This window comes from Podarcis muralis, chromosome 13, assembly GCF_964188315.1.
Source record: "Podarcis muralis chromosome 13, rPodMur119.hap1.1, whole genome shotgun sequence".
Classification (NCBI taxonomy): Eukaryota; Metazoa; Chordata; class Lepidosauria; order Squamata; family Lacertidae; genus Podarcis; species Podarcis muralis.
This window is the reverse complement of record NC_135667.1, coordinates 28,471,511-28,486,875: the sequence shown is the minus strand read 5'-3', so window position 1 is coordinate 28,486,875 and position 15,365 is coordinate 28,471,511. Positions and strand designations below refer to the sequence as shown.

General features: G+C 45.8%; 1 protein-coding gene across 1 annotated transcript in view; it reads right to left on the bottom strand.

Moving 5' to 3' along the window:
• Positions 1-15,074, bottom strand: part of ERBB2 (erb-b2 receptor tyrosine kinase 2) — a 57,428-nt gene extending 42,354 nt beyond the window's left edge. Inside the window, exon 1 of the mRNA XM_077917278.1 lies at positions 14,598-15,074. Coding sequence (XP_077773404.1) covers positions 14,598-14,682 — 85 coding nt within the window. The 5' untranslated portion in view covers positions 14,683-15,074. The remainder of the gene's footprint in view (positions 1-14,597) is intronic.
• Between the last annotated feature and the right edge of the window lie 291 nt (positions 15,075-15,365).

Genomic DNA, 15,365 nt, shown 5'->3' with positions numbered 1-15,365 from the left:
CCATGGAGCCTGCATTCGCTCTATAAGATGCACACACATTTCCCCTTAATTTTTGGAGGAGAAAAAGAGCGTCTTATAGAGCGAAAAATGCGGTATTTTGTACAACCAGGCATTACTATGTGCGATGAGGTGGTGGGAAACTGTGGCTTCCTTTCAGCAGCAGCAGAGACGTGCATTTAAATGAGATTTTCTTTCTCCATGTGCTATTTTTAAAAAATCATAGATTAATACAGAAATAGGATAGAATCGATTTATGGATTAGCACATGCAGAGATGATACAGAATGGAAACTGAACGATTTGCCCACCCCTAGTCAGAGGTAGGCAGCCTTACCATGCAGCAAGATTCTGCCCCACAGATGGTAACTACCCTAAAGCAGGAGTGGGGAACTGGACCCAGCTGGCGGACCACGTCCCTAGCTCCCCCACCCGCTGTGGACCAACTCTGACAGGTGCGTGGGATCATCTACCTGAGGTCATACTGACACCCGCAGATTGACACCTGTCAAAATTCAAAGGCAGTCTGCAGCGGAAGCTGTTTTAATCTAAACTGCTTCCTCCAAATGGAGAAAAGGAAGCCCCCAGCCCAACAGAGAACTCCCATGCGCAGTCGATCCCAGTGAGGTTCCCCACTATTCCCCTAAACTAGGGTGAGCAGAGAGGGAGACACAGCTGCATCATTTAACAGCAAAACGATGGGACGTTCACCTACACAAATCCTATTGAAATATGCAGCTCCAGTTCATTTTCACTAGGCTTGCGCAGGAGAAATGTGCTGGCAGATTGTACCTCATCTTATTCAGTGTGCATTCGGATTGCCCATCTCAATCTTAGTCCCGGTTAATCTAGATTAGTCTTTTCAGAATCTTCTCTCATAAGTACCTTCTTGTACAGTTGTACCTTGGTTCTAGAATGGAATCCGTTCCAGAAGTCCGTTCGACTTCCAAAAGTTCGAAAACCAAGGCGTGGCTTCCAGTTGGCTGCAAGAGCTTCCTGCACTCAATCAGAAGCTGCAGAAGCCACGTTGGACGTACGACTTCCAAAAAACGTTCGCAAACTGGAACGCTCACTTACGGGTTTGCGGCGTTCAGGAGCCAAAGCATTCGAGTCACAAGGCGTTTGGGAACCAAGGTACGACTGTACAGTGGTACCTCAGATTACATACGCTTCAGGTTACAGACTCCACTAACCCAAAAATAGTACCTCGGTTTAAGAACTTTGCTTCAGGATGAGAACAGAAATTATGCTCCGGTGGTGCGGCAGCAGCAGGAGGCCCCATTAGCTAAAGTGGTGCTTCAGGTTAAGAACAGTTTCAGGTTAAGAACGGACCTCCGGAACGAATTAAGTACTTAACCCGAGGTACCACTGTACTTGGATGTGAGGCTGTGCTTCGTGGGCCATTTTACACAGGAAGAACTGAGAGGATACAAAGCAGGGCTTTCTTGCTGGCGGCACCCACTCTGTAGAACTCCTTGCCCCCCCCCCCCGTCCAACTTGCCGCAGCAAATAAAAAGATTCATTGCAATTGCACTGTATTAAATCATTAGAGGAGCAAGTTAATTTTAAACAAGTGCAAACTCCCCCCCCCCCTTTTTTTTTCTTTTTTTTTTCTCTTACTACCATGCCGCTTTGAGCACTCTTTGGAAACAAAACTCAGAAACATTATGAAAGTATAGTTAATATGGCCCTCCTTAAATAGGGACCGAATAGAAACAAGCTTTAAAGGCTTTCTGTGGGGAAAGGACCATTCTTCAGACTTGCTACGCACTGGAGATTTTGCACTTTGTTCCTTGAAAGCGGAGGGCGGGGGAAGGGAGATGACACTAAGAAATAACAGGCCAGTTATAACATTCAGAGCAGGAGAGAAACAAGCTTGTTTTTCTGGTTGGGATGGGCGTCTTCTCCTCATGTTTACTCCATTCCCACGCGGGCCGTTTACGCAACCCTCTTTCCTGCACGGACAAGCACCAGAAAGAGAAGCAGAACCAGCCTTTGCCTCTAGAGGATCGGCAACATGACGCCAAGGAGCCCAGTGGCAGCCAAGTGACCGATCCCACAGACACACAACCCAGCAGCTCCCAATCAGATAAAAGTCTGGACAGTGGGGGAAGAAACTGACACATTCCTATTGGCAGAAGAAAGCATGATTCAAGTCAGGTCCAAGGTTCAGCAGGAATGAAGCAATAAGCGAGGTGGGACTAATAAGTAGGTTAAAAACAATGAACAGGTGGACTCAGGTTTACCATGTGGCTGAGAACTATCTGAAAATAATCTCAAAACAAGTTCCACAGACTTTCAAATTGTTTTTTGATTTCTTCTGCTCCAGCCGAGTCTATTTTGGGTACCTCTCCCTGATAAATCATTTTTCTCTCATTTGCCTTTGGGGGATGCCTTGCAAAAATGTTGTTTAGTATGCATACACAACTCTTCATTTGTGGCATTTCAGTCCCACCCACCCCAGCCAGGACTCTTAAGAAGCGAAATCTCTGACTGGATTCTTGTCGGCATGAAAGTCAATGAACGCTGAAGTATCATGCTTGATACAACTTTCCATTTCACATTCTGCAGCTGGCAAGATTCCCTTTGAGTTATTGGTAACGTATTGCCACAAGTGTGTCTTCCTAGTGCATCTTTGACCAAATGAACAAACACCCTTTCCTGCTTTTAAAGTGGTGTAGGGCAGGCTACTTGCACAGTAAATGAGTACAGTCTGCAGCAGAGTACATAGTCCTCAGAAGTCAGTACTGTAATGGCAAAGGCATCAATTCAGGCAGGAATCCTTTCTGTAAGGATCCCTTTGTCCATCTGTGAAATGTATTGTAACCCAGTGTAGCCCAGGTACTTATGGGGGAGAGGAGGAGGAGGAGGAGGAGGAGGAGGAGGAGGAGGAGGAGGAGAAGAAGAAGAAGAAGAAGAAGAAGAAGAAGAAGAAGAAGAAGAAGAAGAAAAAGAAGAAGAAGAAGAAGAAGAAGAAGAAGAAGAAGAAGAAGAAGAAGAAGAAGAAGAAGAGTACTGTATTTATTTCCCAAAATGGTGGATGTTATGAGAGTTTCTATCCAGCAATACTTCCAAACAGTATAGCAGGTGTGCACAACTTCTGGCCTACCAAGCTGAACAAACAGCCCAGCAGGCAGAAGAATATATAACCTAATAGAGCTGCCTGATAGTGGCTGTAAATGCACAGGTCAAGTGGCAGGCAACCCACAAAACAAGGCTGGTAAGCAAGGTTTGGCTTGGTAGGTTCACCAGCTGTCTAGACCTGCAGTATGGCAACACGGAAACAAGTTTTGTTTAAAATCAAGAGGAATTTTAAAAATTGTAAGGACTGGTCATTTTTATTTAAAGAACTGGAGAGAGGGGTGGTGAGCACACACTTGCAAGGGCATGTATTTTCTCTCTAAATCTTAATTTTAATGAACTGGCCCTAGGATGGAGAAGCAGTTGCCCAAGCCCTAGGTGTATTATGGACAATGGATTAAAACAACTACTTTGGCACGACAGCCAATGGCAGAATTTGGATCTTCAAGTTGCAGAAATATTTTTGCCACAGTAAAATAATAGGTACAGCAGCCTTAGACGGTAAACCAGCAGCAACTCGGCAAAGGCAGCAGCAACAGCAACAACAACAGCACAGGCCTATCTTACAAATGACTGACAACGAGGAAAAAACAACCCCTTACTAAACGTAACAGAGTTTATGGCTGAGGCAGGATCTGAACTGAAGGTTCCTCCTACTGTGTGCATTTTTATCCACTATACACCATCAATAGATTAGAACTTTGACAGCATCTAAATCAAATTAGAAGTTTACCACGAGTACAACCACTAGTTTGTTCTAGATTGTATTATCAGATGACGAAGGGTCACAGAACCTCTTTACTGCTAAATGTCACACAGATTGGGGGATTTTTCCAGGTGTAGAGCCTCCTCCCTGCACAACATGCTACAGCTGCCAATTTTTAGGTCAACAGAGCTATACAACCAACAAAGAACATAAAAACATAATCTGCTTTGCAACTATTGATAGATGTAGTAGCCCTGCTCCAATTGCAGCTAGCCTCCTTGAGAGCAAAGGAGAAATATGGACATTTATGGCAGATGAAAGAAAGAAAGAAAATTAAATATAGATTTTCAGGCTGGGACTGAGGTGCCAGTTCTGAAAATATTGCAGGTGACTTCACTAGACAATCTCCATTTTAGAACGAAGAAAGCATTTATGGGTGGAGGCCTAGGTGGGCCTTTTGGGGGATTCTTTGAGGAATGACTTCTGCAGCAGAAGCTACAGCTCAACCCTTCTCCCTCCTGGATCAATGGTGTCATTAGACTACCCCCCAGGCGGGTTTGGCAGGGTTTGACAACAAAACTGCTTTTTCAAGCTGGGCATGTTTTAGAAAGGAAAAGTGGCTCGTTGAAGCAATGCTGGTGGAGCCGACATGCTCCACCTTCCACACATTTTGGGCATGCCCATGCAGCTGAAAGAAGCTAGAATCAAGATAAGCACCCCCACTTCACCCAGCCCAGTTGCCACTGCGAGATCAAGACTAACAGCAGGGGTAGGCAACCTAAGGCCCGTGGATCAGATGCGGCCCAATCGCCTTCTCAATCTGGCCCGCGGATGGTCCGGGAATCAGCATGTTTTTACATGAGTAGAATGTGTCCTTTTCTTTAAAATGCATCTCTGGGTTATTTGTGGGGCATAGGAATTTGTTCATCCCCCCCCCCCAAAAAAATACAGTCCAGCCCACCACATGGTCTGAGGGACGGTGGACCGGCCCACGGCTGAAAAAGGTTGCTGACCCCTGACCTACAGTATAGCAGAGGCTGTGAAAAGGAAGGAGCTGCTAAACATTTGATAGGTACAGGGCTCAGTCTCTTTACACAGGGGTAAACAACTTTGTGCCTTATAGATATTCTCACATGGGAGAGAGCTGATACAGCAACAAAGAGAAGAGGGGAAATGTACTCTGTGCGTGTTCAGAGACCCACTTCAAATTTACGTCAGACATTTTAGAGCCGAGTCAGCTCTGACATGCAATTCAATCACAGGGTTTTGGATAAATGCACTCTACCACGGAAGGCGTAAGTCACACCAGGAAGCTAGACAAGAACTTTTATTATCTCGTTTTCAACAACAGCAACACAGCACAGGAAACTTGACTTCATCCAGATACAGCTATATTCAGGGTCGCCTAGTGGCTACACCATAAAAATGACACTATCCGCACGAAAACCAAAATTTGGCAGGGCAAGTAACAGGCGTGCTCTTCTTTCTCAGCTCCCGGTTTTCAAAATGTGTGGTTGGTGAAATTCAGCATTCTTTTTCTTTTCTTTTTAAAAAAGGCACATTTACAGCTCCCCGTGTTTTGAAGAGTGCATCTCAAAATTAGTTAGGGCATCTAAGCCTACAGATGGTAGGACTGAAGGAGAAAGGTCTTAGTTTTGGAAGAAAACTAAGCCTCATGCAAGGGGTTCAATACTTGCCCACGTAAGGACAGAAACACCAGTCTGGTAAGCAAGGCTACGATAAAGTGTGTCAGAGAAACCACAAGTTTCAGCAAACACTACAGATAAGCTTCCAGACACAAGTGGGAGGTTTTTGACGAACCCCAACACCGGGAAAGACAGTTGTCAAGAAAAGTGCTGTCCCCACATCCTACAGAGAGCAAAATGGGGAAGAAACTAGCATTTGCTGGGGGATCCAGGAATCCTTACAGCAGTCTCAGAAACCCTGCTCCTTTGGCATTCTTCACCCCAAAAGAAGCCCTATATATTCTATGGTTGTGCATTGCCCATAGCAGACACCTGATGAGGAATTCTACAACGGCCGAGGTACAGCAGCCATGTCACTTGCCAAACAGCAGTCTCGCTTCCTCGGCGTCTAGGGCTCAGTGGGGACTCTCCTACGGGACAATCGCCTGAAAAGGGGCCGTAATAAAGTCAACTCCCAGCTGCCCGAGTTCTCAGCGTGTCCGCCAGTGGTCTCCCAGCAACCAGGCAGTAAGAGGCCTCAGGCCTGGGCCACCCAGACAAACAGAGGGCCTGGGCTCTTTTCTAGTGCTTGGTATAAAAAGAGTGGGAGGACACATTAAAATTAACTTCATTACAGCTGGTGAGATTCAGTTCCGGACTGAGCCCCCACAGCTTTCGTAAATGCTCTCCTCTTTGCACCACTTTTTTTAAAAAAAACTTTAAAAGTGGATTAGGCATCTGTAAACAAACCAAATACAGCTGAGGCAAGTGGACCTGCTTGTTTTCAATTAATTCAGCAAGAGGATTGTAGCAAGGAAAGTTAGTATGCTATTGTACAGGGCACCAGGTGCCTGCAAGAAATGAGCTATAAATCATATCTACTTTTCTGTGGCTCCACCCCAATTCTTCCAACAGAAGAAACTATAGCTAACTAGAAGCTCTGCATTCAGACACAGCATATTTCTGAATACCAGATGTTGCAGATAAACAACAAGGGAACATTGTTGTCCTCGTGCGTTGCTTGTAAGCATCCCAAAGGTATTAAAACAAGAGTGCTGGACCTGAAGGTCAAGTGATTTGCGCCCTGGAGGAAGGGCGGGATATAAATTGAATAAAGAACAAATGAATAAATGAATAAAATCACAACCTGAGTACAAAACAGAGGTGTGGTCCAAGAACAAAGCCCACAAACCATTTCTCCTTCTAAAAAAATCGCCAGTCCTTCGATTCAACTGCCTTCAGTGCTATGGTATGTCCTATTCTGAATTTCCCCTTTCCACCCACTCCACCTTCAGGCTTCACATGTTTGCAGACACAAAAAGAAAAAACAAATTGAGGTAAGACTCATAGAATAGCGCTGTAAACATTTCCTTCTTCACACAACACAGAGTTAACCTAAGGAATTCTGCACAACACAATGTGAGGATGGTCACTAGGTCTGAGAGTTTTTCGGAAGGATCAGACGATGTCGAGGCATTTGGTTAATAGATCTATGAACAGCTAAAATAGCTAATGAAACATCAATGTTAAGAGGTAGCATCTTTCTAAAAAGCCAGGTGATTCTACAGGCAAACAACAGGAGAAGGCCGTCACCTTCACATTCTGCCCATCTAGCTGCTGTTGGATATCATGCTAGATCATGCTAGTTCTTTCAGTTTATGAAATCGTGCTATGAATGAGTTCTCAAGGGAAGGACAGAAGATCCACACCCTTCGCGAACCCCATCAACAGAGCCAGAATGGATGGAGATAAGGCACTAGATCTGACCACCTCTCTGAGGAAGCAGAATTCTTGCAAACCAAAACATGAAATTTAAAAGATGTTGATGGACAGATGCTGTCTAATAAGCACCCATTCACTCTCCAACTCTCTGTCTCCTGCTTGAACAGCTTTGAGGGAGCCCTTGGCAAACTGTGCTTTGCTGGGGCTCCTCCTAAGCTGGTGGGCTTCCTAGATGCATTCTTACTTAGCAGAAGCAGAAGGGAGAGGAAGCCAAAAGGAACAGCCACCCATGTGGCATGGCACTACTAGCAGTGCCTCTCAATTTCCCTTCCAGACTTGGTACTTTGATCTTTAATCTTGCTGAGGAGGATAAGAGCGCTGGGAAAAACAAAGGAGCTATAGCAGCTGCACACACAGTGCTCTGCGATAGCAGGGCTCAATGGGAAAGAGTTTCTATTCTGCACAGTGACCAGGCAAATGGCTAAACAGAAACCTATGTAGGATTTGCAGGGGTTGGACTAGATGACCCTCAGAGCCGCTTCCAACTCTACAATTCAATGATTTGCTAAATCAACCTCCAACTCACAACAACACCCCCCCCAACCTTAGTGTTTTGGTATCTACTGTTGGCCTCCAGATGTTGCTGGCCTCCAACTCCCATCATCCCTAACCATCAGCCATGGTGGCCGAGGCTGATGGGAGATGGAGTCCAATGTCATCTGGAAGGCCACAGGTCCCCCATCCCAGGTTGTCTATAACCCGCGGAACATTCCATTCCCCACTGGATCTATCGTAGATAAACAGCTACACAGCAAATCGGTGAATGCTTTAGGCAACAAACAAACTATTCCAAGTGCAATCACTTAAGATAGCAGTATATTTAAGGGGAACCGAGAAAACAGCATGTCGTCAAAACAAGTGAACCGCAGGACCCCCTGTAATGACACGGAAGAAGTTGTAATGCAATTCTAGACTGGCATGGCAATGCATAGTGCTTGAGTCATGCTGCTGCTGGAGCAGTGTTATGAGGGATTTGGGGTGCTGCAACAATCTGGCGCTGTGGTGTAAACCACTGAGCCTTGGGCTTGCTTATCAGAAGGTCGGTGGTTCGAATCCCCGCGACAGGGTGAGCTCCTGTTGTTCGTTCCCAGCTCCTGCCAACCTAGCAGTTCGAAAGCACATCAAAGTGCAAGTAGATAAATAGGTACCGCTCTGGCGGGAAGGTAAACGGCGTTTCCGTGCGCTGCTCTGGTTTCGCCAGAAGCGGCTTAGTCATGCTGGCCAGATGACCCAGAAAAACTGTCTGTGGACAAACGTCGGCTCCCTCGGCCAGTAAGGCAAGATGAACGCCGCAACCCCAGAATCATTCGCGACTGGACTTAACTATCAGGGGACCTTTACCTTTACCTTTTTTTAACAGTCTGGGGGCAGGGACACCAGCTGCCTGTGGTAAGTGAGTAGTGCTTATCTATCTCCCCTTCCCTCTTTTGGTCATCTTACAGCAGAAAGAATCCCTGGGATTTCAGAGCATGGCAATGTCCGTTACAATTACCCAGCACATTCTGCTATTAAGGAACAGGGGTGGGTTGCTGGGGGAGAGAGATTGGTGGAGAGTTGGGAGGTTGAAGGTTTCTCGCTTGCTCTGTAAAACCATTAGAGAGTTTAATATTTAACAGCAGCTGCAATAGAAGAGAGGTTTGGTGGGGGGAAGGTTCTTGCGGGAGCCTGAAGGTCACTATGGAAACAAGCTAACTAAGGTCAAGGGAGTATGTGTACCCCCCCCCAACTCATACTAATATCCCAACTCAAGGAAGAAAGAAGGAAGATTAAAGAATGAAAATCAAGTTGGGACTTTGCCAAATTATTGTCTTACATCTTTGCTCTGGGTCACTGCTCCCCTATGTTCACCCTGCTCTGAGCAAAGGGTTGCATCTCTCAGTCACCATTTACTGACATGGCAAACAAACTTTCAGAAAAGAAGGAATTCTTAGGAGTCTCTCACAGAATTATCTGTGTCAATCTAGGAAAGCTATGAAAGTAGCATCTGGTTTGGGTCTGTCAAATAGGTTCTGGGGTCTGTTCATGATTTACAAGGGCTTTTTTAAAAAGACACACAGATTACCTCAATAATCCTTACAACCAGTGCTTTTTTTATGGGGTTTTCAAGGGTATGTAGTACTGGCACCTTTTCCCGCCAAATGTTAAAACTGTGGCACTTACTGTAATAACTTCATGGTGAGTACTGGCACCTTCTCTCTCTCTCTTTAAAGCACTGCTTACAACAACCCTGCCAAGTAGACCAGCATCACTGTAGTATATTACATATTAGACTGCAGAGACTGCCCAAGCATAATCCTGGCATTCACATGCTCTCGACCAGAACCCCGACTAAAGTCTTGTTTGAATCTGCAGAACACACCATGCTTTTACAGCCCAACAGCTATCTGCATTTAAGTCTACCTCTGGAGTATGCAAGCCTTCAAGTCATACAGCATTCTTCAGCCAAACAATACAAAGGCTGCGACACCTACATGCACTCAAAACTTCATTGGCAACTTTTTGACTGACTGGTTCATCCTATTTCTACACATTTCCCAAATCTCCAAACATGCGTGACTGTGTTAATTGATTTAAAATATAATGTGCAGGGGAAAAGACCATCTGAATTGTGATCACATTTCTTAAATCCCTGGCCACAAACAATTCTCATGCACCAGGAGGTAGGAAGAAAAGCAAACAGAAGTCTTTGAGCCCCAGCACCTCTCACTTTGAAACTCAACCACTGGATTTTCTTAGCAGGATTATTAAACAAAACAAAAGATGATGAAATCCAAGGGATTAAAAAAATATTTACAAACAACACAGCCTTTGCCTGCTGTACTTCACAGTAAAAAGAGCCAGAGAACAGCACGCAGCAAAGCAAGGAGCCAGTAATGACAAGAATGGATGATCAAATAATCCCCTTCGTGTCATTTACAACTTGTTGTTAGCATATCTTCCCTTGCCACATCAGAAGTTTTGCAACATTCCAGTAAACCCCATCAAATTTTCCTTCCCTGCCTAAAATAACATCATCAACTCAAGTCAGATCTTTGGTCCAACTTAAGTCCCAACTCTAAACATTTAAATTGTGTGTGTGTGTCAATTTACTAAAGCCAATTTGCCAGGGCTGCTGGCAGAATTCACATTCTCCATTCAAGATGCAGAACCAGGCCAAAATGCAAAGCCCACCCAACACCAATGAGAACAGTTCCCCTTACTCCATTCCTACAGGCACATCTCTTCAGATCTCCAGAGACAGAAAGCTGGCTCAATCAATGTGGTGAAAAGGCCGCCACTTCAGGTATTATTTGTATAGCCACTCCCAAGATCTCTGCACTAAAGAGTGACTGTGGGATGCAGAGAGGCAGCATCAAGTCCATATACAGTGGTACCTCGGTTTAAGTACTTAATTCCTTCCGAAGGTCTGTTCTTAACCTGAAACTGTTCTTAACCTGAAGCACCACTTTAGCTAATGGGGCCTCCCGCTGCTGCCACGCTGCCAGAGCACGATTTCTGTTCTCATCCTGAAGCAAAGTTCTTAACCCAAGGTACTATTTCTGGTTTAGCAGAGTCAGTAACCTGAAGCTTATGTAACCCGAGGTACCACTGTACACTTATCAAACCATACAGTTTCAACCTCTTTGTTTTGCACCAGCCCTGCTCCTCTGCGTTTGACATCAACTTGGCATAATTTAATTGGTGAAGTCCCCACAAACACAACATGAGAGGTAGGGGGAAGCTTCATCAGCTGAATTCCTGCAGCTCGTGCTCTTGGTTCCATTCCGGCATTTGATTCTTCCCTTGGCAGGGTTCCTTGCAGCAAAACTATATGAACATTTTTCTGTTTGTTTTGCAATCAAACAATTAAGAACATCGATCATAGAAACCACAACGCAAAAATTAACCCGCAGTTTTACAACAGCTCAAACTCATCAGATGAAAGCTCTTATGGGAACGTAATATCTTATACCGAGTCAGTCCATCCAATTCCGTATTGTCTCCGTATTGGAGAGGTCAGGGATCAAACCTGGCACCTTAAATGCAAAACAGGTGCTCATCCCCCCCCCCCAAGCTACAGTGCTTCTCCTCTCCTAAATAAAGATGACTTTACATATCTTCACCTACTTTCAAGGATGGTCCTGTGTGGTGGGGCTTCCTTTGAAAAAGGACTGGAAACTCCAGCTAGCTCAAAACAGGGCAGCAAGATTCCCAAAGGGGAGGGTGACAGATACCACGCCATAGTATATCAGTGTTTTTTTCATCTGCACTGGTCCAATTCAAAGTGCTAGTATTAATTTTTTAAGCCCTATTTGGGACCAGTATTATTGGCATCTGTCCATCTCAGAAGACAATGGAATACGCCTCCAGATAGGCTCACTGAACACCTACACTTTCAGCACCAGGTATATCACTCACACATACTGTTTAACAACTATGGTTTTACTGCATTTTAGTCCTTAGATCAGTTTTGTGTCCACCCACCCCTTTCCTGGTTGTTTTTCACATTTTTATTTGTTATCTTTTACTGCCTCTTGATGGTTTTAATGTTTTTGGTGCTGGTTCAGTTTCTTGCATTGACTGTTTTCGAATGTCTGATTGTAGCCTCATTTTATTGATTTTAAAACTGGTGAGCCACCCAGAGTGGTGTACAACAATTTAAAATCACCACCCACGCAATATATGTATGTTATCAACAGAGCTCAACAAGACACGGTTTTTCATTGTAACGCACCCTTTACCCACCCCATTTCCCTTGTGGCAGAAAAATAAAGGGAAAGGATACCATATATTTTTTTTCTTTTTCTTTAAAAAAAACCAACAACAGGCAGCGCCCGCGGAGTATCGAACTCCCGTTAAGCAACTGGTGAATCTGCAAAGATTTTCCGAAGTAACCGCTAGGCTAAGCTGGCCCACCATATATATTTTTTCAATCCTCCACAAGCAGGCAGCCCAGGCCCAAAGCAATTGGGCTGAACTGCGCTTGAGGATTCAGCATGAAAATGGTGTAGTCCAGGGGCCAGCAAACTTTTTCAGCAGGGGGCCAGTCCACCGTCCCTCAGACCTTGTGGCGGGGGCAGACTATATTTTTTGAGGGGGAATGAACGAATTCCTGTGCCCCACAAATAACCCACAGATGCATTTTAAATAAAAGCACACATTCTACTCATATAAAAACACCAGGCAGGCCCCACAAATAACCCAGAGATGCATTTTAAATAAAAGGACACGTTCTACTCATGTAAAAACACACTGATTCCCAGACTGTCCACGGGCCGGATTTACAAGGCGGTTGGGCCGGATCCGGCCCCCAGGCCTTAGTTTGCCTATCCATGGTGTAGTCCATCCAAAGGGGTAGGGATGATGCACTCACAAGACAGAAAATACCACGAAATGAATGGGCAATTGAAATAACCGGACAATTCATAGCTCACAGACAAGCAGAAAGTAGACTGTAGGCCACTATCCCATTTAGAGTAGACCACCCTAGGGGATCAGTGGCTCTCCATATTGCTTCAGGACTCCCCATGTCAATCAACAACAGGCAGCACAGTCCATGGTCAGGATGGTGGAAGTTGTAGTCTTACAACAATATGATACCTCAAGGACTGCCTCCTTCCATATGAACCTACCCGGACCCTGAAATCATCTTCTGAGGCGCTTCTTTGTGTCCCTCCTCCATGAGAAGTCCGGAGGGTGGCAACATGAGGTCGGGCCTTTTCTGCGGTGGCTCCCCATTTGTGGAATACTCTCCCCAGAGAAGTTCTCCTTTTATACACCTTTAGGCTCCAGTCAAAACCGTTCCTTTTCAACCAGGCCTTTGGGAATCGGAGGGATTATCGGTTTCTTGCTGCTCTCTTTTTACTATGTTTTTCATTACAGGTCGGTAGCCGTGTTGGTCTGCCGTAGTCGAAACAAAATAAAAAAAATTCCTTCCAGCAGCACCTTAGAGACCAACTAAGTTTGTTACTGGTATGAGCTTTCGTGTGCATGCACACGAAAACTTATACCAGTAACAAACTTAGTTGGTCTCTAAGGTGCTGGAATTCGTGGAAGGGAATTGGGGTCGTCCTTAGGGAGGGGAAAAAAATTTAATCGTGTGCATGCACACGAAAACTTATACCAGTAACAAACTTAGTTGGTCTCTAAGGTGCTGCTGGAAGGAATTTTTTTATTTTGTTGTTTTTCATGTTTTTAAATTATGTTTTTATGCAGTCAACTGCCCTGAGATCTGAAGATCTGCAAATTTACAAAGTTCTTGAACAGACAGCTGTGCTCATTCCAGATGTTGCTGTACTTCAACTCCTCTCCTTCCCCACTGGCCATCCTTGCGGGTGGGCAACATCTGGGGGGTGGGGGCAAAGGTTCCCCACTCCTGCCATAAGGCACTTCTTATGTTTTTAAGGAAAGACATTTGGGATCTCTGGAGCAATGCCCTTCGGCAAGTTTTGACACACGGCGGGGGTTGGCCTGCTGGGGATTTAAGTCACGTTAACTCGTCGAGACTGAATGAGAACAAGTCCCGCTCCGTCCAGCACCATCTCCCGCCTCCTCCTTCGCAGGCAAAACCCTCCTCTCTCACACACACACATCCACTGCAATGTGTAACCCAAACAAGGCGACATCGTTTAACTTTGCCCTAACCGACTCGAGAGTAGAGCTGTCTCTCCACCGCCCAGCTGGCAAGCAATTGCTAACGCGGCTCAGAAGCGCCCTGCGCCAGCCGCGCAAAAACACGCGTCGCAAGGGCGGCTCTGCAAACATGCGCCCTTTTCCCGTTGCAGCCTGGGCTTGGGGGGCGGAAAGGGGGCAGAGAGGGCGGCCGCCGACATCTTCAAGGGCAGCTAATCCGCGCCCCAACGAGTTCTTAATGGGCCCGTTTCCTTGAAGGCGCGCGTGGCCCGAAATCTCGGCGCAGCCGACGATCAGAGGAGCAGAAACTCCTCTCTGGCCCCATATCCCAGACCCAACTCCCACAACGTTTGGAACAATGCAAAGAACTGAGCTTTTGTCGATCACACACACACCCCACACACAAACACACCAAACCCCGCCCGCCCCCCGGCGACCGACTCCGATCTGCATTGACCCGGAGACCAGGAATTAATTAATTAATTAAAAACACGCGGCTAATTAATGAAATAATCCCGCCCCGAACGAAACCCGAAAATCAACAAGTTTGCGCACATAAGTTTCTCTCCTCTCTCTTATTTCTTCCAACTTGGAACCCCCTTTCTTGCTTGCAAAACTGGTTGAGAGATTCCTTCCTGGACGCCTTCCCTCTTCCTTTTCTTTGCTTCTCCCCCCCCCCCGCCGCCCCAATAAACAGAAATAGAAACAAAACAAAACATACGGATTCAAACTTACCTTCCGTGCTCCAAACAACTCCTGGCCAGACCGAAACCAAGAAGAACCCCATGCAAAACCAGCAGGGGCTGGGAATGGGCCCCATGGTTTTTTCATTGCAAATCCCAGCTCATAATTTCGTCCGGGGAAGAGAAGGAAGGAAGGTGGGTGGAGATTTTTTGTTTTTTATTTTTGTTTTCTCCAACCGCCTTGGCAATCGTGCCCGGTTTGTTTTCTCGAGCTTCGCTTCCCCCTTTGCACTTTTCTTTGCAACCCAACTTTTCAACCCTTTTCACTTCCTTTACCAAAAAAAAAAAAAAAAAAAAAGGCACTACCAGAAGCCACCACCTCTTCTCACTCTCGCTCTCTCCCACCAGCACCAGGCGTCGGGAACGCGCTCCGAGCGCGCTCCGGAGCAGGATTCCTGCTCCCTCGGGAGTGGCAAACGAGTTCTTCGTCGGAGCACGCCAAAGCCGTTCTCTGCCTCGTGGGAAATCAAAGCTGGAAAGAGGAGAAAACTTTGCGAAACGTTTTGCTTTGCCTGCTTGCTGCTGAAGGTGGAATTCCTTTCCTTCTCCTTGGGCGATTTCTTTGGACACTTTCCAGTTCAGAGCATCGACCTTGAATGGACAAAGAGAAGGGATATATATTTCTTGGAATTAAATTAAATGCATGCTACGCTTGCCAAATAATTTAAGATGGAGGGGGCGGTGGGGAGAGGAAAGTATATAAATCTGGAGTGGGGGTTTTTTTGGAGGGGAGAGGAAGAAACAGCTGTGTGATAAGTAG